The sequence below is a fragment of the Notothenia rossii genome, assembly GCF_949606895.1.
Source record: "Notothenia rossii genome assembly, chromosome: 6".
NCBI lineage: Eukaryota > Metazoa > Chordata > Actinopteri > Perciformes > Nototheniidae > Notothenia > Notothenia rossii.
Genome location: NC_136909.1, coordinates 52,119,222 through 52,145,482, shown reverse-complemented (window position 1 = coordinate 52,145,482; position 26,261 = coordinate 52,119,222). Strand labels below are relative to the sequence as shown.

Here is a 26,261-nt window from a genome sequence, read left to right as displayed (position 1 = left end):
GTCAGCGCAGTATTCAGCTCCCTCTGCTGCACAACACCACCATCGTATAACCTTATAATCAAATGTCTTCATATGCTTAGTTCATACACAAATATGAGATGGCCAAACTAGTAAAGGTTGTGTTGGGTGGAGAGCTGGGGACAGCTGTAGAAGAAGAGAATCTAGTGGTGTTCAGCTCCTCAGCAGCTCTAGGCCAGAAGACATTAGCTACGTTCACTCATTATTGACAGATGTGGGAACTTGAGAGAAAAACAGACCTACAATATCAGTTGAGAACCTTTATTAAAAACAGACTCACTCACAGCATCTGAACTGCAGCATCGCTGCCTTCAACAGTCTTCATCTTCACAACATTTTAAATAAAACGGAATACATGCAGCATGCGTTAAATATGGCTGGGAAAAAAACAACAACATTCATTTGGTTCACTTTACACGTTAGTATGTGTGATTATCAAAGCTGACAGCAAACATAAGAGAGAAAAATAAACCTTTGAGTTTCAACAGTCTGCTATTGCTCCCATACTCAAATAGCAGGAATAACATTGCAAGCTGCAGTGGGGTTGGACATGTTTAACAATCAGCTTTCAGCAGGACATACAAATACAAATAAAGAAATATGCGACCCAAGCAGATAGAATGCACATCAGTGTTCAGCAGCAGCTCCTAACCGTCCAAGATCAATACTGCAGCAGAGAGGAATTTACATCACAGCTCCTCCTGTTCCATCACAGGCCCTCTAAAGCAAAGGCAGTAACACATGACCATACACCCCACTGAAATACACCACTGTCATCATGTACACAGTTTGTTTGGTTCTCACACTACAGCAACAGCATGTTGAAAGCAGCAGGCCAACCTAAATATCACAGTAACTATGTTTGACTCATAGCTCTGAAGAACACAATTTAGACTTATATCATAACGACAATATATTAACTCATACAATTTGTCTTAATATAAGTTTGAACCGTTCGCTTAAAAAAACTCAATAATTTATGAGGTCGTCAAAATGCAATTTGTTTTGTTATCTGAAAAGCTTTCATACCTCTCATTTCAGATGTTCAAAATATACTTTAACATTCATTCTCATTCCAACTATGTGAGATAAATAAAGCAGGGTGTAATATCTGCATTACCCTTTAAAAGAAACACGTAATACAGACAGACTTCTCTGGTGGATATGGCATATCTGCATCATGAATGCATCCAGCCCCTGTCGGCCACTAGATGAACTGCAGTTTGTGGCACTTCCTTCTGGGCTTCCCGGCTCTGCGCTATGAAGCGCTGATTGGCTTTGGGTGGGCCAGACGTGCATGTATAAGTAGGGGGAGTTTCTCTAAGCCGCTGCCATGTTAGTGATACCGTGTTAGCAGCCTCCCATCCACCTCACCTTTCAAAACACACTTTTAAAAACCTTCTGCTGCACACACACAACTCTTATGGAGAGGAACCGTTTGTGATCCATGGCAGCTGTGCCAAATAACCAAATGACCAAAGGACAGTGCTTCAAGTCAAAATCCACCCTTGGATGCGCTGTTAATAGGTTCCTACATTTCCCAGGTCCATGTTCCAAACACCTGCTGCGCTCTGTTGAGGACACATGCATCATCAGTTATCTTCTGAACATGGTCCCTAAAATGCCTGAGGTAGCAGTCTCAGCAGAGTTAGGGTCAGCATGTTGTACAGAGAATGCTGTGGAGCAGGGGGAAGCAGCAGAGAGACGTTTACAGAACAATGAGTGCATGTATACAGGACTCCTGAACACTTTCACTTTAATGTCACCATGGCTTCGCCTTAATCTCACCCGAACAGACATGCATCTAGAATAACAGCTTTCTCTCCCCGTGGACAGGTGCAGGCTGCAGGGAAGAGACCCGACCCACCCCCAGTGGTCCATGTCATGCCTCATATGCAGAATCTGCTGCTTCACCCTGCTATTGCTCCTCCTCCTCCTCCTCATCATCATCATCATCCTCATCGTGGCAGTGTGTGATCTCCTTTGGGGGCTGAGGGAAGAAGTGGGGGGGCTGGATCTCACTGACGGACCGAGTCAGCTGGTGCCGTTTGCACTCCATCTCTTCGAGGTCCACATCGTGCCGGTTGCGTGTTGCCAGCGGAGACTCGGTGTCCATGACGCTGACGTGGGTGTGCTCCACCGTGGACTCGTGGGGCATCTGAGGGGGAGAGTTTCACCTTATAGGCTAGTTGCTAGCTTAGTGAACCCGGAAAGGTTGACTACCCCAAAGTCTATGTTAGAAATGTATAGCACGGGACCCCAGGAACATATGTTGATTATCTGCAATTTATACAAAAGCATAAATTGCGTTAGGTATCATTAATTACCATTATAGCTTATGTGGACAATAGTGAAAATGGCCGATTTGCACATTTTGGAGTGGTTTTGGGTGTTAATAAGTATGCTGAAACCATTTCTGACATTTTCAGGATAGAAAAATTGCAGTTTTCACCAGAAAGTGGTAGTATGTATTCCTGGTGGGCTGAAGTTTACTACCATGAGTAGCGTTTTGCGACCATTGGATATAGAGAGCACAAGATGAAAATGATCTCTGCTGTGGACAATACAAATAAATAGGCAATCTGTCCAATCCAAATGATCCAGAGTCCCTGTAATCTTAAAAAATGTAATCAAAATCAGCCCTATATCTGCATTTTCTGGTTGTCCTAAAAATGTCAGAAATGCATTCAGCATCCTCAATCACCCCCAATCCCACTCCACTGAACTCTTTATTTGTAACCTTTGTCCACAAAGGCTATAATGCCATTAATGCTAATTAACGCAATTTATGCTAATTGTGCAAATTGCCATACATATGCAGGTTAGCATCCGGCAGTTTCTATGAGCTGGGGCCCCTACTATACATTTCTAACATAAAACGTTGGAGTACTCTACATTTCCGGGTTTACTAAGCTGGCAACTAGACTATTAACCCAGACGGACGCAGAGCCTGAGAGCCTCACCAGCACGTGGGCCGCCCTGAACAGGTAGCTGAAGGGGTAGTACAGCAGGTTGATGAAGGAGGCGGCGTAAAGGTCAGCGTAGCGCATCACCTGCGAGGCAAACAGCGTCTGTCGGGATCCACTGCGGAACAGACTCCCCATCATGCCGTAGCACATGTCCATGTCATGGGTCACTTTCTGCAAGGGACAAAAAGACAGGCCTGATATTTAAAGTGCAGCCTGTTCCCTGGGGATTCTGTGTGTGTGTGGAATCTTTCACTGTAGTGGAACATTTCTGAGGACAGTTGATAAATGAGAGTATATAGAATAAGGTGTGAATAAGGTAAGCACTGTGTTAGTTGGAGGAAGTGGTACCTTAATGTGTCTCTGCAGGGAGCTGATGTCCGGCCTCTCGTTGCTGCTGCTGTCCAGATGCCTGAGGACAAACACAAGCTCTAAAATGGACCTTCACATTGGGCTGTCACAATATTACCAATTTATCTTCAGAACATTCGAAAAATGTATATAATGCTATCAATGTTTATTTTTGTTTTTGTGCAAATCAATTACAACAACAATCTGGGTGTAGTGAGGAGGAGGAGGAGGAGGAGGAGGAGGAGAGGAAGAGGAGAAGAGGGTCTCTGAGCACAACTTATAATTTGAGAGGTGCAGAAGTTTTTAAACACTATCCCCAAAAATGATTTAAACTGCCTTGAAGTCAGAGTTAACTGTCAGCAATCTATAGGGATCATTTGCATGAAAACACACAATATAAATGATTAGGAAATAAATCGTACATTTTACAAGGTTACATTTGAACACCATCTTGCTGTTGCCTATACTCATTTGTATTGAATAGTTTGAACCCATCACAATGTTACTCAATGCAACCTCTGTAGCCTGCTAACAGCTAAGGTTAGCTAGCGCTCCTCCTGCTGATTTTAATTAACAGGGATTTGCTGTGCACAATGTAGCTGCTGATAGACAGTTATACTGAACATCCATACACAGTTGCAGGTCAGATTGATTTCATATCAATATTACATTTTTGTCATGGTCAATACGGGTAAATAATAACACCCCTTTTTCTATACATCAAACCCTGCAAGGCCACATTAAAGAACATGCTGCTGAAGTGACACCACACTGCAGTATAACTAACACTTGCTCAATTATACATAACATACTCAGAACAAATGCGCAGAAATGATTCAATTGCTAAATAATGTAACCTGTAGATACATTTAAATCAGCATACAAACATGAAAAGGAATCCACTAAGAGCAGGGATGAACACAGTGAGCGAAAAATACAACCTGCTTACAGTAAGTAAGTCAATAAAGTACAGCTGGGAACCCATGAATACCACTGAAAAAAAGGGCATATGCATCTACCACACTGGACAACTGTTTTACAATCAAGACTTTGCTTTCAGGTTATTTCCCTGGAGAGATACAACTGAAAGCAACAAAATCAACAACACTGAACACTGAATTTTAGGAGATTTATTTCATTCTTCTTAATTAAGAATGTTTTCGTAGGAATACATCTAAAAGACACAACAAAAAGGAACTCACTTGTAAAGCTCTGCGAGGAAGCACTCCAGAGACTGAAGCTCCTCAAAGATGGCTGAAAAATCAAAAAACATTCATCAATATTTTAGAGTGAGCGAGTGACTGAGTGAGGCCCAATCCCAAACCACTCCCTCGACCCTACCCCTCCGTCACTGAGTGAACTCCGTCTGTAGCCACACTCGCAGCTCAACGAGGCTCCTTCCGGTCAGATGGAGGGAGTAAATACAGCAGCAAGCTTTGGGACGGCCTCCCCTCTCTCCGGCAGAAACAGGAAATGCCGTAACCGTATGTAATGTGTGTGTAATCAGCATCTCTTAGACAAAAAGTTTAAATTAATAACTCAAATGAAACTTTCATTGTGTTTCAAAGCTCTTTTAGTTTTAAACCTGATGTTTATAAGCTTCTTAGTTTTTGCAACAGTCTGTACATATACACAACTTTATAATAAAATGCACGCATTTACCTTTTTCTAGACTAAACACAGGTATGATCCTAAGTTAAAAACACATGAGGTTATCATGAGGTTGTTAACATCGCAGTTTATCAGTGGATGTTTGCTGGAACTACTTGTTAACAGCTTGTTTCCTGATGGACACACACAGCGTGACTCCGGTCAGGTAGAGACGGGTCTCAAGTCAGCACCGCTGCAGACTCACTGTTTGAGGGCTTGATAGCCCACTCCCCCTCCACACCGCTCCACACTCGTTGCTTTGGAACAGCCCTCAATATGGCGGACCCTCCGCGTGAACGCGCAAACGGAGGGGTAGGGTGCAGGGGTAGGTTTGGGAATGGGCCTGATTGATTGAGTGAGTGAGTGAGTGAGTGAGTGTGTCTCACAGCTCTTGTCGGTCCACACGTGCAGCTCCTGGGCCAGCTCAGGAATCACCAGGAAGGTCCTCCAGCCCTGACGCTTCTTTGATTTGAGGATGTCACCGAAAATGTGGTCTCCAATGTAGATGATGTCTTTTCCTTTGGCCCCCAGCAGATCACACACAATGTCTGAAGAACCTGTCAGGACAAATATGGCATCGGAAATTTGATGCACACTATTTAAATCTCGTAAAGCGATCATCAAGGATGGTATGGCTGGAATTCCAAAGGCTTATTTACCAAATCCGTACAGCTACAGCGTAGTTTTGGCAATGAAAATCTGAAGTCTCCAACAATGCAACATACCATAAACTTAACTGCATCTATTTTCGAGGTTTAACTCCACTCCAATATCTGGAATCTTAAAGTAACTTGGATTCTTCATTTACCTCCAGAGTAAACAATCCCATGCTGCAGGGGCCCTGTGTATGTGCCGATCCTCAGCCGGCCTGTGGTCTGAAGGTAACACACATTGTCACACTCCTATTAATAAACATCATATTTTAGTAGAGTATCTTGTCCATACAGGCTTCTACACACTCACAGTGTCCACTTGCCGCAGCACCGTCCCCTCTCCAAAGAACACAGGCTTGCGGGCATCCACCAGAATCATGTCGAAGTAGGACTTCCAGGGCCGGTGGGGTGTGCCTGGCTGTACACACATCATAAAGGTAAATCCTGGTACAGTACAGTGTTTTTTATTTCTTTACACTTTTTAATCCTAACACACTGGCCCCAGACAGGTGTATCCAATGTGCTTCATTCAGATTGACAATGCAAATCATTAGTGTTACCTTTGGGCCATGAGGAAAGTCAAAAAGGTAGGTCATAATTTTCTGAAAGAAGACAGGGCAGGGTATTTAATGTCTGAAAACCACCAAGCAATAGAACTTCATGAAAATATGTGGACTGAATCAGTACATCATGACAATATGAGGTTCGACATTGTGTTTGCTTTAATACATTTGACATATCTGACTGTAAGCTGTCCTCTCACCTCTGTGTATTTGTAATCACTGTTGGTGGCCAGAAACACTTTGGCTACTTCATTCATGCGACTGAGGAGCAGAGGAAGCTTGGGCTGGAGGAGAAACAGAAGCAACATGAGCTGATAAAGTACTACAGCACAAGTGGTGTGTATTGTAAGACCTTAATATGCTGCTCTCCTTACGTCCTTTGCCACATACTTCTCCAGGTTTTCAACGGTTTTCTCTTTTAAAGACCCCTGGGAAAATAAAAAGCAGTGGGCTGAAGGCAAACAGCCTAGAAACAGGATTCATGTGGAAAAGCAAATGACTCTACCTTCATATGAACCCAGTCCACGCCGTCTCGCACGTCCTGGAACATGCTCTTGTAGGACATGAAAAGGTCACCATTTTTGAAGCCAGCCTCACAACTACATTGACAGTTAGAAATAGAAGAAATGTGTGTGTATCATATATTTGTTATCTGTAGCACCATCCTGACTCTATGGGCATTTATAATGCCTCAATGTTTAATTCAGCAGGATAAACTCCACATATTAACGCCACTTTATGATTTCTAAAGTAAATCTAATGTTGGGCTATAAAAGGAACTACAACGGTCACATGACTTCACATCACCACTGCTAAGCTAAAGGTGGCTAATGTTGGGCTATAAAGGAACTACAACAGTCACATGACTTCAAATCACCACTGCTAAGCTAAAGGTGGCTAATGTTGGGCTATAAAGGAATTACAGCACGGTCACATCACTTCACGTCACCACTGCTAAGCTAAAGGTGGCTAATGTTGGGCTATAAAGGAACTACAACAGTCACATGACTTCAAATCACCACTGCTAAGCTAAAGGTGGCTAATGTTGGGCTATAAAGGAATTACAGCACGGTCACATGACTTCACATCACCACTGCTAAGCTAAAGGTAGCTAGTAGGCTTGTTTGAGACGAGCTGCGGCTGAGTGATGTGTCGGTAGCGAACGAGCCGATTCTTTTGAACGGCTCATTGGTATGAACGAGGGGAACCGAGTCTTACTTGGTGAGAGCCGTTCTTTTTATCGTTCAATCGTTGCCAAAATCCACTCGCCTGTTAAAAAGCTTGATTTTGTTCCCCGAACGTATTCTGTGAAGAACCGCCCCTACTCTGATTGGTAGGTGTCAGCAGGAGGAGTAAGGTGGGGTGGGTTTTAACGGAATAGGCGCGAGAGATAAGTCATAACAAGTGGTACAGGACAGGTAGACGACGTGTTTTTCGGATGGAAAATGAGCCAAACGCGAAAACGCAGCAGCATTTGGATGCACTTCAACCAAAACCCAGGCAGTGATAAAGCGCACCATTTGTAAAGGCAAAATATCTTTTAAAGCAGGGTCAACAAATAATCTCCATCGCCACTTAAAAACACAGTATCTAATATTAAGAGTTGCATGAATTTCATTCAAGGCAAGGCAACTTTATTTACTTAACACATACAGAGGGTAAATTCAAAGTAGTACATTCACTGACATGAATGACATGGATATGGCGCCACCTTTTATCGTCTTTACAATGCAGATTATTGACATTAGGTCTGGCAATACAGTCAATCATTATCCTGGTGAGTATTTCACAGGTAAACCTGTAACTCGTCCCCTTAAAAAAACTGCTCTTTTGAACGGCTCTTTGAAAGGAACGGAGCCGTAAGATCCGGCTCCCTTCAAAGCCATAATTCGCATCACTACTGTGCGGCTCGCCTCGAAAGTAGACGAGAATAGCCGATTGCAGCCGGGGGAGGTCTCAAAAAGCTTGCCGGAAGTCGGACAGCTCGGAGTCGGGTTCTTCTTCTTCCTCTCTCGGTTTTTTGGCGGATTGCAAACAACTTTAAGGTGCATACCGCCACCTCCGGAGTTGGCTTGACTCGGTTTTCATTTATAATATCTCAGGTACTGAGACAACGAAATGCAGTTTAGCTTCTAACCAGGAGTGCAACAAGCAGTAAAGTGAAAAGTAATGTACACAATCTACAGAATAAAATATAGAATGAATTGAACGATGAATAAACAGTGAGGGGTATGAATACACTAGATATACACAGCAGCCTGTGAGCAGTATGAACAGTGTGTATGAATACACTAGATATACACAGCAGCCTGTGAGCAGTATGAAGAGTATTAACAGTGTGTACGAATATGCTAAGATATATAACGTATGAAAACGGTAAGCAGTGCAAGTATAGTATAAAATATATAGATATTAATTTCATGATGATAAACATTGTGGAACAATGATGAAAAATGTGAATGGAAGTGGCCAGGTAAAACTGACAAAACAACAAAAAACTTTTGCCGAGCCAATTGGAGAGTTTCATCAGCAGCACGGGGTAAAAACCACCAATGAGCACTCAGCTCGAGATACCAGCGAGCCGTTTCCCATCAAGCATTTCGCAGCCCGTGGAGAGAAACTGCACCGCCTGGCCGCGCCTCGCTCTCAAGTCTGCGGGCGTCTTTGTCCGGCGAGATTTCAACGTCTCATGCAGGCGAGCCTCCAGAGCAAGTCGGACAAAATGACTAACCATCAAGCAACGCACTAGCAAGACGTTGATCGAAATTGCGCAGGTCTGCGATGGTCTCGCTCGTCTCAAAGAAGCCTAATGTTGGGCTATAAAGGAACTACAGCACGGTCACATGACTTTACATCACCACTGCTAAGCTAAAGGTGGCTAATGTTGGGCTATAAAGGAACTACAGCACGGTCACATGACTTCACATCACTACTGCTAAGCTAAAGGTGTGCAGAGCTGAGTGTGCAGTACCTGGAGTATCTGGAGCAGTTACTGAAGGAATCCACCAGGCAGGCAAAGAGGTAGGTTTCTGAGCAAGAAGGCAAAGGACTGGAATCAGAGAGACTGACTGAATATGATCATGCTTTCTATATGACCATGAGTAAGAAGAAAACAGTGAACTCCAGGTTACACACCACAACGTTTCCTTCTTCTTTTTTTCTTTTATTATATTGGAAGAAAGAAATTTCACTCTGAGACGGCTAAAGGTGTAGAGCAGTTCTCACCAGGTAGGTTGAAGAGTGTGTTAAGGATGTAGAAGCGGTCAGTGTCTCCACGCTGAATGAATTTGTTTGGGTAAATCTCTCTGATGTCCGGTCTGTGCACAGTGACACAAACATTACATATATTAGCATGGACATTGCATTTCTATGACCCCCCCCCCCCCCCCCCCCCCCCCAATGTGTTACTGTTGTTCTGAAGGCTGAACCCCCTGAACACGGCACACTGTATCAGCAGAGCTACTTCAGACAAGGTTTGAAGTCGGTGAAGGCGGGAATATCTGATCCTGCAAGCACTCTTGCTGAAGACTGCAGTTGTGCTGCAGAGGAGAAGCTCCACACCTCCAGTCTAGATCTCTTCCACACGCTGTGCATTACTCAAAGATACGGTAGGTCGCCCTCAGTTTCTTAATCAGTCAAAATGAAGGACGGCCTTCAGGTTTTTTGGTCATTGTTAGGAAAATGTAGTCAATGTCAGAAAATGTTTGGCTAACCACTGCATGCATTGTGCCCAGAGGATGAATCCCATTTGATGCTCTGACTTTTACTGTAGCGCCACCACTAGGTTGTAACTTCCACTTAGAGATATTCATGGTGCCTAGATGAATAATCCTAAAATAACGTCAATTTGATGGAATAACATCTGGTCAAATTTTACATTTCTCCAATACTTAGATTTTAGACCAAATATCTGCAAAACTGATGACATTCCCATAAGCCTCAGCAGTGCTTTGTGTTTGGAGCTATTCATCGTAGGGGAATATTGTTATTATGGCAAAACATTAGCTTGTTAGCATTGTCAGCATGTTAGCATTTAGCTAAAAGGTGCATTGATGCAGACTGTAGTGCTGTTTATGACTCATTTGCATAGAAGAAGAATCTAACTTTGTGAATAAATGTGTGTTTTTAGAGATGTGGTGTGCAGCTCAGTCAGAGTCGTTAACCTCACCCCCTCAAGAATTTGAATCCGTGCACACACACCAGGATGTTCCCATATGCATCCACTTTAAGCAGATTTCCATACGTTGTGTCAAACAGCAGACCTCTGGAAGAATGAAGAGGGAAGACAGTGAGAGACAGAAATACCACTTGTGAGAATGCACTGCTGTTCAAATGGATTTCAAAAAGGCAGGGCATTGTGAACCAGCCTGGTGGGGAAGGAGGGGTCGTAGACAAAGTTGAGCAGCTCTTGTGGATAACCAATGTTCACCAGGCGCTCCACCGTCAGGTCGAAGCCTAGCGACTCGTACTCAGGAGATTTATACACTGACAGGGAGACAGGGAGACAGGCTCATGTTTACTACACATAAATCACTGACGGGACCAAAATACACCGATTCTACAAAAACAGTCATGCAGCTGTGTATTCCATCATCTTTCTAACTTCCAACTGGATTTTCAGGCTGCAGGTCTGCAAAGACTCACAGCGCTACAGCAGACTCTTTAGAGCCAGGCTTAGTGATGCATTAATGACCATTGTGGAGATAGGACAATTCTCCTTCACTGCCAAAGGAATTTGTAAAGTATAAATTATTTTAAAACAATGTTTCTGTTTTTAACTCTTTGAAATGTGTTAGGGGTAAAATCTCATTTTTTTGTTTTAAGCTTTTTTGCTCCCCACTGATATCAGGACAGCAGGAAGTAATCTTCCGGGACAGATTGAATCACCTGTTTCTCTTGTACCTTGGTCATTAAACCAAGCCCGTTTCAAACTAATGCACCAGTACTTAGTGGTTTGGCCAATTTGAAGCACCGCACCACTGCTCGTCCCAAAAAAGTCTCCAACTGGATTTAACTGAGCCAATCTGTAGGAGCCTTCCATTGGATATTTACTGCTTTGATTAATATGTTTCAGCTGGCAACAAGTTATTTAACCCCAGCTGTGTCTCACTTCACAACCATGTTGGAAGACATATCCTGTGGTCGTGGAAAGGATGATAATGAGTTTCAGAAGGATCAAATGATTGGCCTGCATCAAGCAAAGAAAACAACTAAGGGGATTGCTGAAACTACTCAAATCAGGTTAATAACTGTCCAACGCATTATTAAAACCAAATCAATTAATCCAGAATTACCCTTTCACAGAGTGATGGGCGCATCAGGGTAAGAACAGAGGCGGATGAAGTGATGTGCCCATCATGCCTAGTGCCTACAGTACAAGCAAGTAGGAACAAAGGAAGTGCTTACACACTAAAATATCCAGATTTATAAAACAGTGCGCACGCACGTCCTACGCCGGTTTCCCTTTATAAATCACAATCAACTTGAATTGCGGGCTTCACGTAACGCCCATATTTTCCTATAAATAGTCAAAGAAACGCCCCATATTAATACTCATTTAGACTGACTGCATGAAGAAAATCGTAGCAAATGCCGACAGAACAGCTAAAAAACAACATTTCACGGTGACAGATTTTGGTTCTTTTGGGGAGACAAGTAAACCCGATTGTTTGGTGGACGCAGTTTGAAGCTTACAAAGAGGTGCAGCATGAAGGTCGGATCGTCACCAAAATAAATACATAAGTTGTACGAAAAAGTGAATGCTTTGTAAAGGAAATAAAACAGATGTGTGACATCAGCTGTACAATTGACCAAACACATGTTGTTCTTAGTTTGCATACCTCTTGTGTTTTAGGAGCATCACGTGTTGGCGAGCGGCGTTATAATAATTAACTTTATTTGTAAAGTTCAGTTTAAAAAATAAAAAATAAAATGCTTAACCATTTTAAAAACATAATTACTGTATATAGTATATACAACGATATTTACGTCTGTAACTACGGTTCTATGAGTCCCGGATGACCGCCAGAGGCGGTGCTTTTAGCACTGGATATGTCCATCGCGCGCATGCGCCGTACGAGTGCCAATAACAACAAAGTCACCTGTGATCCATGTGACATCGGCTATATCAGCTGGGGTCATCAGAGGATCTGTTCCAAGAATCTTCTCGCGAGCACACAAGAATTCTGAGTGACAGGAAACTCCGGGACTCATAGAACTGTAGTTACAGACGTAACTATTGTTTTATTTAGTCCCTACTGACCGCCAGAGGCGTTGCTTTTAGCACTGGATGATTTATACCAACCATGTCATGAAGAAACCAAATACTCACCTAGCTGGATGCAGCGGAGCTTGGCAACAGGACCACGCACAAAGGATGGGGGGTGGCGACATTGACCCGGTAGAACCTGGAGAATGTGCTAGAAGAAGCCCAAGACGCCGCGGCGCAGATGGTCTCCAGGGGCACTCCTCTCAGGGCGGCCCAAGACGTTGAGACGCTCCTTGTAGAGTGGCATCTCACCCCTGATGGCAGGGGGCGGCCACTGGCCACATAGGCATGTGCGATTGTATCAACAACCCAGTGGGACAGCCGCTGCTTGGAGAGAGCACAACCCTTCCAAGTGTTGCCATGGCAAACAAAGAGCTGCTCTGACCGCCGTATACAGGCCGTAGCATCGACATACGCTCTTAGGGCACAGCAACTCAGGCGTGCGGCTCTCCTGTGGGATGTTAAAGCGTGCCAGCTGGATGGGCCGATTGGAGTGGGCAGGAACGCCACATTCGGCCAGAGGGCAACACCTGAGCCATCAGAGTTCCACCTCAGGCATGCATCGCTCACGGAGAGGGCATGCAACTCCCCAACTCGCTTCCCTGAGGTTATGGCAAGCAGAAATGCTGCCTTCAGGGACAGCCAATTAAGCCCGACCTGGGCCAGGGGAGGAGATGATAGGGCATCCAGCACTAGGGGCAGGTCCCAAGCCGGGGCCCTTGGGGCAGAGTCCTGCACGGGTCTGATTTTCAAGACCCGCTCCCGCCCCGCACCCGCAACGTGCAATACCGAACCCACCCCGCTACCCGCACTAATTACCAATTAGTTCCGCAACCCGACCCGACCCGTCGGCACAGGATCCGCAACCCGACCCGAACCCGCATATATGAGCACTAAGCAGTGAAAACGTGCAATTATTAACACACGTAGTTGCATATTTGTCTCAAAAAGCATGGGATGTTTGCTTATTTTCTCCATCTAGGTCGACACCAAAAGCCTCCCAGACGTTGGATTTCGCTCTTGAGGAAATGTTGGAAAATGCTGTATTCTCCGCTGGAGAGCTTCACCTCAGCCATTCAGAATGTACAGCGCTCAGAAGCAGATTGATGCGCTGCAGAGGTTATGATTATACACGGTCCCGCGGGGGAGAGGTCTGAGGATTTAAACATTAAACTAAATTATTATTATTTTAATATATTTATTATGCAACACCCGCGACCCGACCCGCATCATCTTTGTTTTGCCCAGAACCGAACCCGGAAAAAATAAAACTTTTTTGCGGGTCACCCGTCGGGTACCCGACCCGATGCAGGACTCTGCCTTGGGGTGCTAGGGGGACGCTGCCGTAGAGCCCATCTTAGAAAGAGGGACACCAACCTGTGGCGCCATCGAGTCCGAAATGTCGGGCAGAGATAGCAGCCATATACACCTTCAAAGTGGAGTGAGAACGTCCACTATCCAGAAGGGACTGCCGGAACTCTAAAACAGTGTCCCGGATTCTCAGCCTTACTCAAACACCAGTGAGAGAAGAGCTTCCATTTGCACTCGTACTGTGGTTGAGTAGATGGTGCTCTGGCATTCAGGATGGTTTCCCTGACAGATGCCGTAAAAACGCTCAGCAGTGGGTTGGGCCCGGCAGAGGCCAAGCCCAGAGCCGAAGGTGGTGCGGGTCGGGATGCCAGATCTGACCCCTGAGCTGTGACAGAAGGTCCTTCCTGTCGGGGAGGCGCCATGGTGGGCCGCAGCAGAGACTGCGCAGCAGTGGGAACCTGACACTCGGGGGGCAACCAGAAGGAGCCTGTGCCCCTGAGTAAGAACCCTCTGAAGCGTCTGTAATAACAGCGACAGCTGCGGGAAGGCGTGCAGGAGACTGTCTGGCCAGTCGTGTGCCAGAGCGTCCTGCCCCATTGGGCTGGTCACCTCTGTCCAGGAGAACCAGAGGGGGCAGTGCCTCGACTCTTCCGCTAAGCGGGGAGACGCCCAAGACAAGAGGTTCTGTGAAACCCGGAGCAGCTGTGCGGACCTGGTGCCCCCCTGGTGGTTGATCTGGGAAACAGCGGACATGTTGTCTGGACGAACAAGCACATGCCTGTCCGTCAGTTGGGGTAAAAAGTGCCTGAGGGCAAGCAGCACAGCGCGAAGCCCTAGCATATAATATGATATGCACCTTCCTGGGCGGACCACAGACCCCGAACAGTACTGCCCTGCCACACCGCACCCTGAGAGACATGCATCTACAGTGACAGTCTCCCGGCGGGATGGGGAGGCGCCCATCAGAAGATAGGCCCTGTTTCTCCAGCGTGACAGAGAGTGAAGGCACTGGTGCGACACCCTAACCTTCCTGTGCCTGTGCCACTTGGCGTCCAAGTGAAGGCTGTTCAGCCACATCTGCAAAGGGCACAGCGACAGCAGGCCTAAGGGCACAACGGCTGAGGCAGCCGTCAGTCTGCATAAGAGCCAGAGGAACTGAATGTAAGGCACACTCTTGCCCAGCCAGAAGATGGGGAGAAGGTGGGAAATGTCGTCCACGTGGAAGTAGGCGTCCCTCAAGTCCACGGTTGTGAACCACTCCCCCTGTGTGACAACACGGAGGGTGTCTGCTGTGGACAGCATGTGGAAGGGCAGCACCTTCAGGAATCTGTTGATTCCTCTGAGGTCCAGTACTGGACGAAATCCGCCGACTTTCTTGCTCACCAGAACGTACGGCGAGTAGAACGCCCCGGACTGAAGCAGGGGATCTACTGGGTCGATTGCGCCCTTGGCCAAGAGGACGGACAGCTCTTGGCCTTTGCCGGGTCGCTGACAACTGTCATCTTGACCCGGCCGAAGGCTAGGGGCCGGCGTCGGAACTGCAATTCGTATCCCTGGGTTAGGGTGGAAACCACCCAAGGGTCGGAAGTACAGGCAGCCCAGTAGCTGAGCTGCTGCTGGGAAAAGCGGCCGACGACCGGCCCCGGGACCTCAGGGCCTAGCCCCCCGGCCCCTTGGGGGGCGTCGGTAAGGCTCTGGGGCACGGGGCTGCCTAGAGGGCCGGCGACCGGGGGCACGAAAGTCATTGGGAGGCAGTTGAGTGGACCGCTGGGACCTTCGCAGACCATCACTGTAAGCCAGTGGCAGAGTGCAGCTGCTAAAGGGGCCCCTGGGCCTGCTGGGAGTAGGCAACCTACGTAGACCCGAGAGCTGCTGCCTGGTCTGCTTAGCTTGGGAAGCACGCTCTAGTGCCGCCAAGGCAGCTGCTCCAAACAGCTCCCCTGGTTCGACTGGCACGCCGCGGAGGACACTCCTACATGTCTCCGTTAGTGGTGACTGAGCCAGCCAAACCTGGCGTTGAGTCTGCACCAGTAGGGACATAACTCGTCCCAATTCCCTAGTCATTAGGGCAAAGGCCTGCAGTGATGCATCACTGAGGCCCAGCAAAGAAGGCTCCGCCGAAGCCTGCTGGAGGCGGCCAGCATTAGATGGGAGAGAGAGTTCCCGATACGACCCGTGCGTGCCGCTGCGTCGTAGGCCTTCCAGAGCAGTTCGTCAGTGACCCTGCACTGAGGCCGAGGGCACCTGGCATCAGGCCTTAGAGCCTCATCAGGAGCCAGAATCAGGGAGGCGATGGCAGGCTCGATGGGTGGCATGCGACCCAGCCCAACCCTCGCCGGATCCTGCATGGCAGCCAGGGTCCGGGCATCAGAGCTAAAGCGGGAGATGGCCTTGGTGTCTCTCCAGCATGCATGGAGCTCCCTCAGGTACTCCGGTGAAGGGGACAGGGGCAGGGCCTGAGCGCGGAGCCTGAGCCGCGTCGGCCTGCGGAACCGGAAGCTGCAAGTGTGCCAGGGCCGCACGAACAATGGCCGCCATGGAGGCGTCCTGAAGAAGGCGCAAGCCTGAGCCACGTCGGCCTGCGGAACCGGAAGCTGCAAGTGTGCCAGGGCCGCACGAACAACGGCCGCCATGGAGGCGTCCTCCACGCCCTGCAGAGAGCACTGAGCAGAGGAGTGGGAAGCTTCCCCGGAAGTGAGTGGGGCCTCGTCCTCCACCTCTTCATTGAAGAGGTTAGCCGAGGCCGCTAGTGACATGGCATCCTCATGCAGAGGTGCGGCAACCGAAGGAGGGGCCGTCGGCAGACAGCAGCCCTTATACCGGCCCCTGCTGAAGGGCTAAGAGGAGCGACTTGATCATGTCCATGTCGGCGGCTAACCGATGCACCTTAGAGGACAGCCTGTTTCTAGTCCTCCTGTTGGGGGGCGAACCCGTAGCCATCGCTCCCTCGGGAGCGGGGAGCGAGAGCACTGCCTTCACCTAGCTGAGTAAACGAAGCGCGGAGCTACCAGCAGAGGAAGCGGAGAGCGAGAGCACTGCCTTCACCTAGCTGAGTAAACGAAGCACGGAGCTACTAGCAGAGGGAGCGGGGAGCGAGAGCACTGCCTTCAACTAGCTGAGTAAACGAAGCACAGAGCTACCAAATGAGGAAGCTTAACAGGGCAGCTAGCCAGCCGGCTGCTGCTCACAGTCAAGAACACTCTTACCAGGAGCGGGGGTGAAAACACTGCCTTCACTGGTTGAGTAAAATAACAAGGAAACTGGCTTCTAAAGAAAAAACAGCACAGGTAATCCAAAGTGGCTGACCAGGCAGGACACAGTTAGGCTGAGCCGCGCTACTGCTAACTAGCTAAACAAGAGAACACGACAAAAGCTGGAACTCAAGATGCTAATGATAGCTTGGCGCAACGCCCCGCTATCAGAAAAGTACAGAGAGCGCAACAAGGGCAACTCGTGGGAGAGGGGGCGGAAACGCTGCCATCACCAGAAAGTTCAAGCCAGGTAGCAACCAAGACAGAATCAGGACAACTTAGCTGGGAGAGGGAGTGGAAACACTGCCGTCACCGACCAAGCCGACACCAACCTGTCCGTTGAAGTTTTCTGCGCAGCCGGCCACAGCTCCTAGAGGACGGGTAACCCCGCGGCTCCGACTGGATCAGTCGCGAAGCTGCACGCAGCCAGCTGGATGCAGAGAAATCCTTAAATCAAATGTTCCAACTGAACGCTGTAGGCTACAATATTGTAGCCACGGTACTCTCGTGCAGCAAGAAGATGAAAGGAACAGATCCTCTGATGACACCAGCTGATATAGCCGGTGTCACGTGGGTCACAGGTGACTTTGTTGTTATTGGTACTCGTACGGCGCATGCGCGCGATGGACATATCCAGTGTTAAAAGCATCGCCTCTGGCGGTCAGTAGGGACGAAATAGAACTATGCACTCGTATCTACACGACCCACAGAAATGCAAAACGGCATCAGTTCAAAGTAATTATGTCTTTCTGTTTACCGCATCATTTATTAGAATACATTTCATAACATGTAAGAGAGAGTTTTCAATAACATATCCGTATTTATTTATTTCTCTAAGTTATGTTTTTGTGTGCACTCAGGAGTATCAAACAGGCGTTTGTTTAATCATTTTAAGATTGGCTTTTACCCATTTCTGTGAGAGATTTATGGTATTGTTTTACATGTTTCTCTCCATTCTTCCTTCGGTCAATGGTGTCGCAGTTTCTCATGTCTCCTGTCTCTGTGCTTACGCATGGGTCAGAGTGTCCGTGGAGGACCACACATTGATCTGTCAAGTTAGTTTTTTATAAATCACAGAGATTGCTCAGAAACTGGCATCCTTTGATCGTATGCTGCGTTTATAAATGAGGCCCCAGACCCGTTGAGTCTTCGGGGTTTTGCCGGAGAAGACTTTGCGCAGCGGTGCAACTTTCCCAATCAATACCAGATCTTGGCGGAAAATGAATGCAACTCTGGACAGATATACATTTTGTGATGTTGCAGAAGCTTATCGAAACGATGCCATGGCGACTGCGTGCCGTACTCAAAGTGCATCTTCTTTTTGGGACGGGCAGTGTACCTGCAGGTTTCTTGGTGTTCTGATAATCTTTATGGTTTTTTCACTTATAAGTCATTTTGGATCACAGCGTCAGCTTAATTAAATGAAATGTAATAAATTGGTATCAGCTTCTAAAAACATGTTTCTGATCCTCTTTGCCACCTCAGACCCCTCCCCCCCATGGGTGTTGTGTGTGGAATAACTGCCAGGAATATCCTGACACAGCTGGGGGGGGGAGAGGAGGGAGCAGCTTGGGTTGCAGTGTGTGCTCCAGTGAACTCAAGGACTATGTTTACACACCCATCCGGCAGATTAGCATTTTTGCAGCAAATATTAAAGAAGAAAAAATACTTGTGTGAAACTGAGACAGTGCCATGGAGATGATGGATACTTTAAGAGTGCTCAACTCAACCCAGTCTCATGGCATTTCGTGTTATAATCACAACATTAATTTAATCTATTGATTCGTGTTCACCAACACGATTTTCCCCTTTTTTTCGTGTCACACAGAACGATTTGAACAACAACAAAAAGCCGGCGTTTTAACCAGTTTGTAAACAACGATGGAGAAACTTAACAAACAGCAGTGGTCCACTGAAGAGACCAGCTACCTACTGGGAATCTGGTCTTCCGAAGAGGTACAGAGGATGCTGGAGTACAATCGGCCATTGTTGTTGTTGTTGTCGGTGTGAGCTGTGAGGGGTTTCCGCGCGGTTTGGCTTTATGAAGCAGGCACGCAAACGCAATGACGCAGCACCAGTCGGACTCTGGGCAGTGTGAAAAGAGCCGGAGCTAAACCGAAGAGCCGGTTCTGAACCTGAAAAGCTCTAGCTAGGAGCTTGAACCGGAGTTGCGTTGGTGTGAATGAGGTATGAGTGTATGAGGCAGACAATCGGCAGCAGGACATTGAGGCTCTCCATGCAGCAGCTGTAGCTCTTCACTCTGACCTTTATCAGACTGCACTTACCTGCCAGAGTGTAATCCATGTCAAACCCAAAGCACTTGATCTTCTCCATGGCCAAGCTTCGATTGACAAACACTCTGGAAAGGGAGAACAATGCTGGGTCAAACAATGCTTGGCTTACTTCTAATTCATGGTTTTTAGAGCTACAGAAGAAAATAAAAAGCAGCACTGCACACGCTCCCTTGAGTTCAGTCTTGATATTCATGGCAGACTGTGTGAGTGACCTTACCAAGAGTCACTCAAATAAAACTTAACAACCACAACAGACATGCAATCCTGCAGGTTATTTAAAATGATCAGAGCATCTGAAGTGAAACTCTCAGGCCTGCCAACTTCTTCTCAGATGGAAAGCTGCTGTGGTTTCTATTGAGTCATGTTGTCAGATACATCTAAAAGGACTGTCATCAAGGTTGCTGTCACAATGTTCCATATGGAACTGAACATTACCACAACATTTGTGATTCCCTCGACAAGAATACGTTCCTTCCTGATGTGTGTGGACCCACATTCATGTCTGAATGGCTCTGATACGGTACTAACTAAATAAGTGAATAAACAAAGCTTTTTACTAAGAAGCTGCAGTATACTTTTGTCATTCTTATTGATAAACATACAATACAGAATTGTTGACATTGTTCTTTAAAAAGAAGACCAACATTATTTATCAATTAGTAGAATAGTTGACATTTTTGCCTTAAAAAGGCATACATTTCTCAAAACATAGGTTTCCTATCCAGCCTTAACCACCTGACCCTAACTATCAATCTATAGATGTTAAGCCTAAACCTGCAGACATACAGAAATGATAATGTATATACAGTGGGGCAAAAAAGTATTTAGTCAGCCGTCAATTTTGCAAGTTCTCCCACTTAAAAAGATGAGAGGCCTGTCATTTTCATCCTAGGTATACCTCAACTATGAGAGACAAAATGAGAAAAAAAAATCACATTGTCTGATTTGTAAAGAATTTATTTGCAAATTATGGTGGAAAATAAGTATTTGGTCACCTACAAACAAACAAGATTTCTGGCTCTCACAGACCTGTAACTGATTATTTAAGAGCCTCCTCTGTCCTCCACTTGTTAACTGTATTAATGGCACCTGTTTGAACTCATTATCAGTATAAAAGACACCTGTCCACAATCTCAAACAGTCACACTCCAAACTCCACTATGGCCAAGACCAAAGAACTGTCAAAGACACCAGAAACAAAATTGTAGACCTGCACCAGGCTGGGAAGACTGAATCTGCAATAGATAAGCAGCTTGGTGTGAAAAAATCAACTGTGGGAGCAATTATTAGAAAATAGAAGACATACAAGACCACTGATAATCTCCCTCGATCTGGGGCTCCACGCAAGATCTCACCCTGTGGGGTCAAAATGATCAGAAGAACGGTGAGCAAAAATCCCATAACCACACGGGGGGACCTAGTCAATGACCTGCAAAGAGCTGGGACCAAAGTAACAAAGGCTACTAGAGATGTCCCGATCCGATCACGTGATCGGGGATCGGAGCCGATCACGTGATTTTCAAAAGATCGGAATCTTTTTTTTTTTTTTTTTTTGTATTCAATGTTACAAAACAAAAATGACCATGTTCAAGTCTTAAAGTCATCCTGAGGCCTTAGTTTTGGTTTCAAATGACAGAACATCATGTATGTGTTGCTTTTTTGGGGCTTGTTTTCATAGACCTGGTTGCTTATTTCTCTCAAATCTGGCAACAGAGTGGGCAGGGCGCAGTGTCTAATTGTAGCAGTAAGCTAACGAGTACTGAAAGCTTTATTTTGTTTTGATCCAATGCTGCACAACTGAACTGATCCAATGCTGCTGTGAAAGAAAGAAGCTATATCCATGTTGGATAGAATATCCAATTTAAATAAAAAAATAACCTTAAGGGACAACTTGAATGCTTTTTTTTCTCTTAATGCATTGCATAAAGATCGGATCGGGAAAAATCGGTATCGGCAAATTGTCAAAATCAAATGATCGGAATCGGATCGAGAGCAAAAAAAGGTGATCGGGACATCCCTAAAGGCTACCATCAGTAACACACTACGCCGCCAGGGACTCAAATCCTGCAGTGACAGACGTGTCCCCCTGCTTAAGCCAGTACATGTCCAGGCCCGTCTGAAGTTTGCTAGAGAGCATTTAGATGATCCAGAAGAGGATTGGGAGAATGTCATATGGTCAGATGAAACCAAAATAGAACTTTTTGGTAAAAACTCAACGAGACGTGTTTGGAGGTGAAAGAATGCTGAGTTGCATACAAAGAACACCATACCTACTGTGAAACATGGGGGTGGAAACATCATGCTTTGGGGCTGTTTTTCTGCAAAGGGACCAGGACGACTGATCCGTGTAAAGGAAAGAATGAATGGGGCCATTTATCGTGAGATTTTGAGGGACAACCTCCTTCCATAAGCAAGGGGATTGAAGATTAAACGTGGCTGGGTCTTTCAGCATGACAATGATCCCAAACACACCGCCCGGGCAACGAAGGAGTGGCTTCGTAAGAAGCTTTCAAGGTCCTGGAGTGGCCTAGCCAGTCTCCAGATCTCAACCCCATAGAAAATCTTTGGAGGGAGTTGAAAGTCTGTGTTGCCCAGCGACAGCCCCAAAACATCACTGCTCTAGAGGAGATCTACATGGAGGAATGAGCCAAAATACCAGCAACAGTGTGTGAAAACCTTGTGAAGACTTACAGAAAACGTTTGACCTCTGTCATTGCCAACAAAGGGTATATAACAAAGTATTGAGATGAACTTTTGTTATTGACCAAATACTTATTTTCCACCATAATTTGCAAATAAATTCTTTCAAAATCAGACAATGTGATTTTCTAGATTTTTTTTTTCTCATTTTGTCTCTCATAGTTGAGGTATAACTAGGATGAAAATTACAGGCCTCTCATCTTTTTAAGTGGGAGAACTTGCACAATTGGTGGCAGACTAAATACTTTTTTGCCCCACTGTATGTATTTCCCGTTTGCTCTTTTTATCTTCATCATTTTCATAGAATTTGTTCTCAACAGTTACTCTCACAGAAAACCCCCCTCACTGCTGAGTTTACAGTCAGACATACAGTATGATCTGTGACTCTGATCAGACAGTACACCGGCCTCAAGTTTCTATTCAAATACCGTGAGAGATGACATCATTGACAGTAACAGATGAGCATTAAAGCAGAGATGCAGGAACAAGGGGAATGCAACAGGAAACCACACTGAGAGCCACCTGCTGCCTCCACAGGGGTCAGGATGGATGGAATTCAATGAGAGTCGGATGGAAAATCATTTCACATCATGGAAGAGTCATTGAGTCAGTAATCGCAGTTTGCTTCAACAACAGAAGGATGGCATACCTTGTTGCAGGATGGGTTTGAGTCTGATCCCTTGGAAAGCTTTGTAATAGAGAATACATGGAGTATTACCACTGAGGTCATGCTACATGGCCATGGTCGGCTGTTTTTGTCAGAGAATAAAGTATTTTCTACGACAATTCAGTACCCAGTAAACTTCATTTATTTCCACAGAGGTGCAAGAACTCTGCTTTCAGCCTGGTATTACGTTAAACTTTAAGGCTGGCTTGGTTTCTATATGTATTGGAGTCAGGAAATATGTGTAGTGTACGAGATTTAAAGTAACAAAATATGTTATTCAAAGTTTTGTTGCATTTTCCCTGTTCATTATTTTAAACTTTTATAAAATCACATGTCGTTGCAAGTTAAACAAATGGCTCGATCATGGGTACATGGTACATGGATATAACCACATGGGGAAAACTGTTGCAAAACTGCGGATAATCTTTTAAGAGAGGAACAGATTTTTGGTCAGATGGTAAAAGTCATAATTTAATATCCCTATCTAACCAAAAAATGATTTCTGCAAGTGAGAGGATTGAGATCTGGAGAGTGACGAGTCGGATTGAGACATGTCATAAACAGTTAGAATCTGAGGTTTCTGAAATAGCGGATGAGATGTGACTGATTTGGTTTGCACGCCCACTAAATGTTTCAGAACTTCATAGAGTACTCACAGACACTTTATTTCAATAACACACACACACACACACACACACACACACACACACACACACACACACACACACACACACACACACACACACACACACACACACACACACACACACACACACACACACACACACACACACACACACACACACACACACACACACACACACACACACACACACACACACACACACACACACACACACACACACACACACACACACACACACACACACACACACACACACACACACACACACACACACACACACACACACACACACACACACACACACACACACACACACACACACACACACACACACACACACACACACACACACACACACACACACACACACACACACCTTTGGTGAGCTTCTCGGCGGTACTTCTTCATGGTCACACCGTCCATGTTGGCAGGGAGCTCAGCGTGGTTCTGCAGACGGTCGCTCCATGAAGTCGTCATCTTGATTCTGAGAGGAGAGGAGCTGATGATAAACCTCATGCAGGATGATTGGTTAACCCAGTGTCCTCTCAGGCAGGGAGCTGATCAGACCTTCTCCTCTCTAAACAGAACTCATGTACTATGTATCCTGACCCAGATTGCTGCACTCAGGTAGGCTGCCTTGGTCAACAAGAGGTACAAGAAGTACTCACATCTTGTACTTAAGTAAAAAACGATTGTACAAATACTTTATATACTTTTACATTTAAAATTGTGCTCAAGTACTTTTACTTGAGCATGAAAATATATATTTAAGTACTAATTTTTCAAGTATGGCCCATATCAGATTTAAAAATATTACATGTATGTATTCTAATTATTAATGCATTAATGTCAATGTTACACTTGGTAAAGGTAGATTATTTAAAATACTTCATATTCTGCTGAGTAGCTTATCCTATAATAATAAATTATGACTTATTTGTTGATTTATATTCTGTATTATAAATAAAAAATGTTGGAGTAAAATGTAAAAAATTGCCTCCAAACTGGAATAAAGTAAAAGTATAAAGTAGCATAAAGTTAAAAATAACCAAGTGAAGTATAAGTACTTGAAAAGTGTACTGTGTAAAACTAAAGCAGAAAAACTAAAGTATGAATGTGATCAAGTCGAACATGGTAGGCCTATACATGTATTAAATGTGGTTGCTTTATTGGTGCAGAGTTCTGTATAAGACTCTACCAGGATCCTGTGCTTCAGAATGCTTCTTCCTACCCATACCGGAAACATATGTAATACATCAGAATAAAGGCTAAGCTAAAGTTAGCTGTGTGTAAGTAACGTTAGTTTCATCAACTCGCTGTTAGTTTAGCAGCTTTAAACTCCACCCGTTAGTGAGTGTTTGAGAGAGCCCGTTAATCTGTCACAGCTCTCAGATTGAGGCCAAGCATTTACTGCAGACACACAACACAACACCACTCACCGTGACCGTCCACTTCTTCTTCTTCTTCTTCTTCTTTTTAATGGCGAATCGCTTCCACTTGGAGCATATATCGCCACCTACTGTTTAGTTATTAAAGGTTCATACTAAATCCTTGTCCTCAGACCAGTGCTTTTGAGGAATTTGAAGATCAGCTTGTTTGCTTCATTTCTTGATTTACTTTCAAATATTGCCTTGAAATCCATGTCCTTGATGTTGAGTTGTTCCAGTGCAGTTTTCAGAATGATTCTTTGTCTGTTATAGTCCGGGCAGCTAAAAAATACATGATGTATTGTCTCTGGTTGTTGGCAACCATCACAATTGCCATTTGGATGTTTTCCAATCAGATGCAGTGATGAGTTTAGTCCAGAGTGTCCCAACTTTATCCTGCTGTTGATGCTCTGCTCTCTTCTACTACTCCCCCAAGTGCTTCCTGTTCCTACTTCCCTTTGTATCTGATATAAATGTCTTCCTTTGGTGTTACTGTCCCATAGTTTTTGCCATTGTTGCTTGATAACCACTTTAGTAAAAGATTTTACTTCTGCTCTACTGATGGGTACCCTAATATCAATCTGGTTTGCTTTCAAACCACATTTTGCCAGTTGATCCACTACTTCATTCCCTCTAATGCCCACATGCGCTGGAACCCACACAAATTGAACAACAATTCCCAGATGAACTAACCTAAACATGCTTTGTAAAATTTCATGTAAAATATCCTGACGACATTCTGAAGAGAAGTTGTTTATACTCTCCAGAGCTGCACTGGAGTCAGAGCAAATGACCACTCGCATTGGCTGTATTTCCTCTACCCACTGAAGTGCTAGAGAGATAGCCATCATCTCTACTGTATATACTGCAATGTGATCACTTGTACGCTTTCCCACTTTGACTTTTAACTCAGGAACATAAAATGCACAACTCGTTAGACCATTTTCTGGATTTTTGGATCCATCAGTAAATATTTTTATAAAGTGCCCATATTGTTCATGTAGAACAGTGTTCACATAAGCCTGTACATTGAATTTGTTTTTCATTGAATGTACCCGTTTCAATAGTGATAAATCTACTATAGGTTGAGGTAGCAACCATGGTGGAACAGCTGATAACAACACCGTCGGACTAATATTCCATTCCTTAACTTTGAATTCCTTACATATTTCCGAAACACAAAAACAAAAACTTTCTTTTTTTATTTTGTTACTTTCCCAACTTGTTTGTACAGTTTGTTTAGTAGGGTGAGTATCTTTATGACCCTGTAGATTTGCCCAGTAATTAACAATTAACTGCTTTCTCCTCAAAGAAATAGGTACTTCTCCGACCTCTACCTGAAGTGCCGACACTGGTGTAGATCTTACTGCCCCACAGCATATCCTTAGTGCTTGTGCCTGGACTCTATCTAATTTTTGAAGAGAAGAGTATGCAGCTGACCCATACACTATTAGTCCGTATTCTATGGCTGATCTTATTAAGGCTGTGTACACGTT

General features: G+C 45.2%; 1 protein-coding gene across 7 annotated transcripts; it reads right to left on the bottom strand.

Moving 5' to 3' along the window:
* Positions 1 to 263: 263 nt before the first annotated feature.
* nt5c2a (5'-nucleotidase, cytosolic IIa) lies at positions 264 to 24,903 on the bottom strand. Of its 7 annotated transcripts, none has more exons than XM_079686286.1 (18): positions 24,778 to 24,903; positions 23,715 to 23,822; positions 19,317 to 19,390; positions 10,569 to 10,686; positions 10,370 to 10,465; positions 9,427 to 9,518; positions 9,173 to 9,230; positions 6,707 to 6,800; positions 6,576 to 6,629; positions 6,402 to 6,485; positions 6,199 to 6,240; positions 5,949 to 6,056; positions 5,794 to 5,860; positions 5,372 to 5,542; positions 4,538 to 4,589; positions 3,336 to 3,396; positions 2,982 to 3,158; positions 264 to 2,176 (listed from the first exon to the last, which is right to left on the bottom strand). In XM_079686286.1, the coding sequence occupies exons 2-18, from the start codon at positions 23,813 to 23,815 to the stop codon at positions 1,937 to 1,939; spliced, it is 1,689 nt and encodes a 562-aa protein (XP_079542412.1). In that variant the 5' UTR covers positions 23,816 to 23,822; positions 24,778 to 24,903; the 3' UTR covers positions 264 to 1,936. The 7 variants fall into 7 exon arrangements, with proteins under 7 accessions (XP_079542412.1, XP_079542410.1, XP_079542411.1 ...); XM_079686284.1 differs by lacking the exon at positions 24,778 to 24,903 and adding an exon at positions 22,675 to 22,713 and having other exon boundaries at positions 23,715 to 24,758; XM_079686287.1 differs by lacking the exon at positions 24,778 to 24,903 and adding an exon at positions 22,675 to 22,713 and having other exon boundaries at positions 2,159 to 2,298; positions 23,715 to 24,764.
* Between the last annotated feature and the right edge of the window lie 1,358 nt (positions 24,904 to 26,261).

Excerpts from the sequence above, each read along its gene's own strand:
- nt5c2a (XM_079686284.1), bottom strand. The coding sequence starts at position 23,854 with ATGAGGTTTATCATCAGCTCCTCTCCTCTCAGAATCAAGATGACGACT. Across the intron at positions 5,861-5,948 it reads TGCTGCGGCAAGTGGACACT|ACCACAGGCCGGCTGAGGAT; the intron begins GTGAGTGTGTAG and ends TGTTACCTTCAG. Across the intron at positions 3,397-4,537 it reads TTCCTCGCAGAGCTTTACAA|GCATCTGGACAGCAGCAGCA; the intron begins GTGAGTTCCTTT and ends GTTTGTCCTCAG.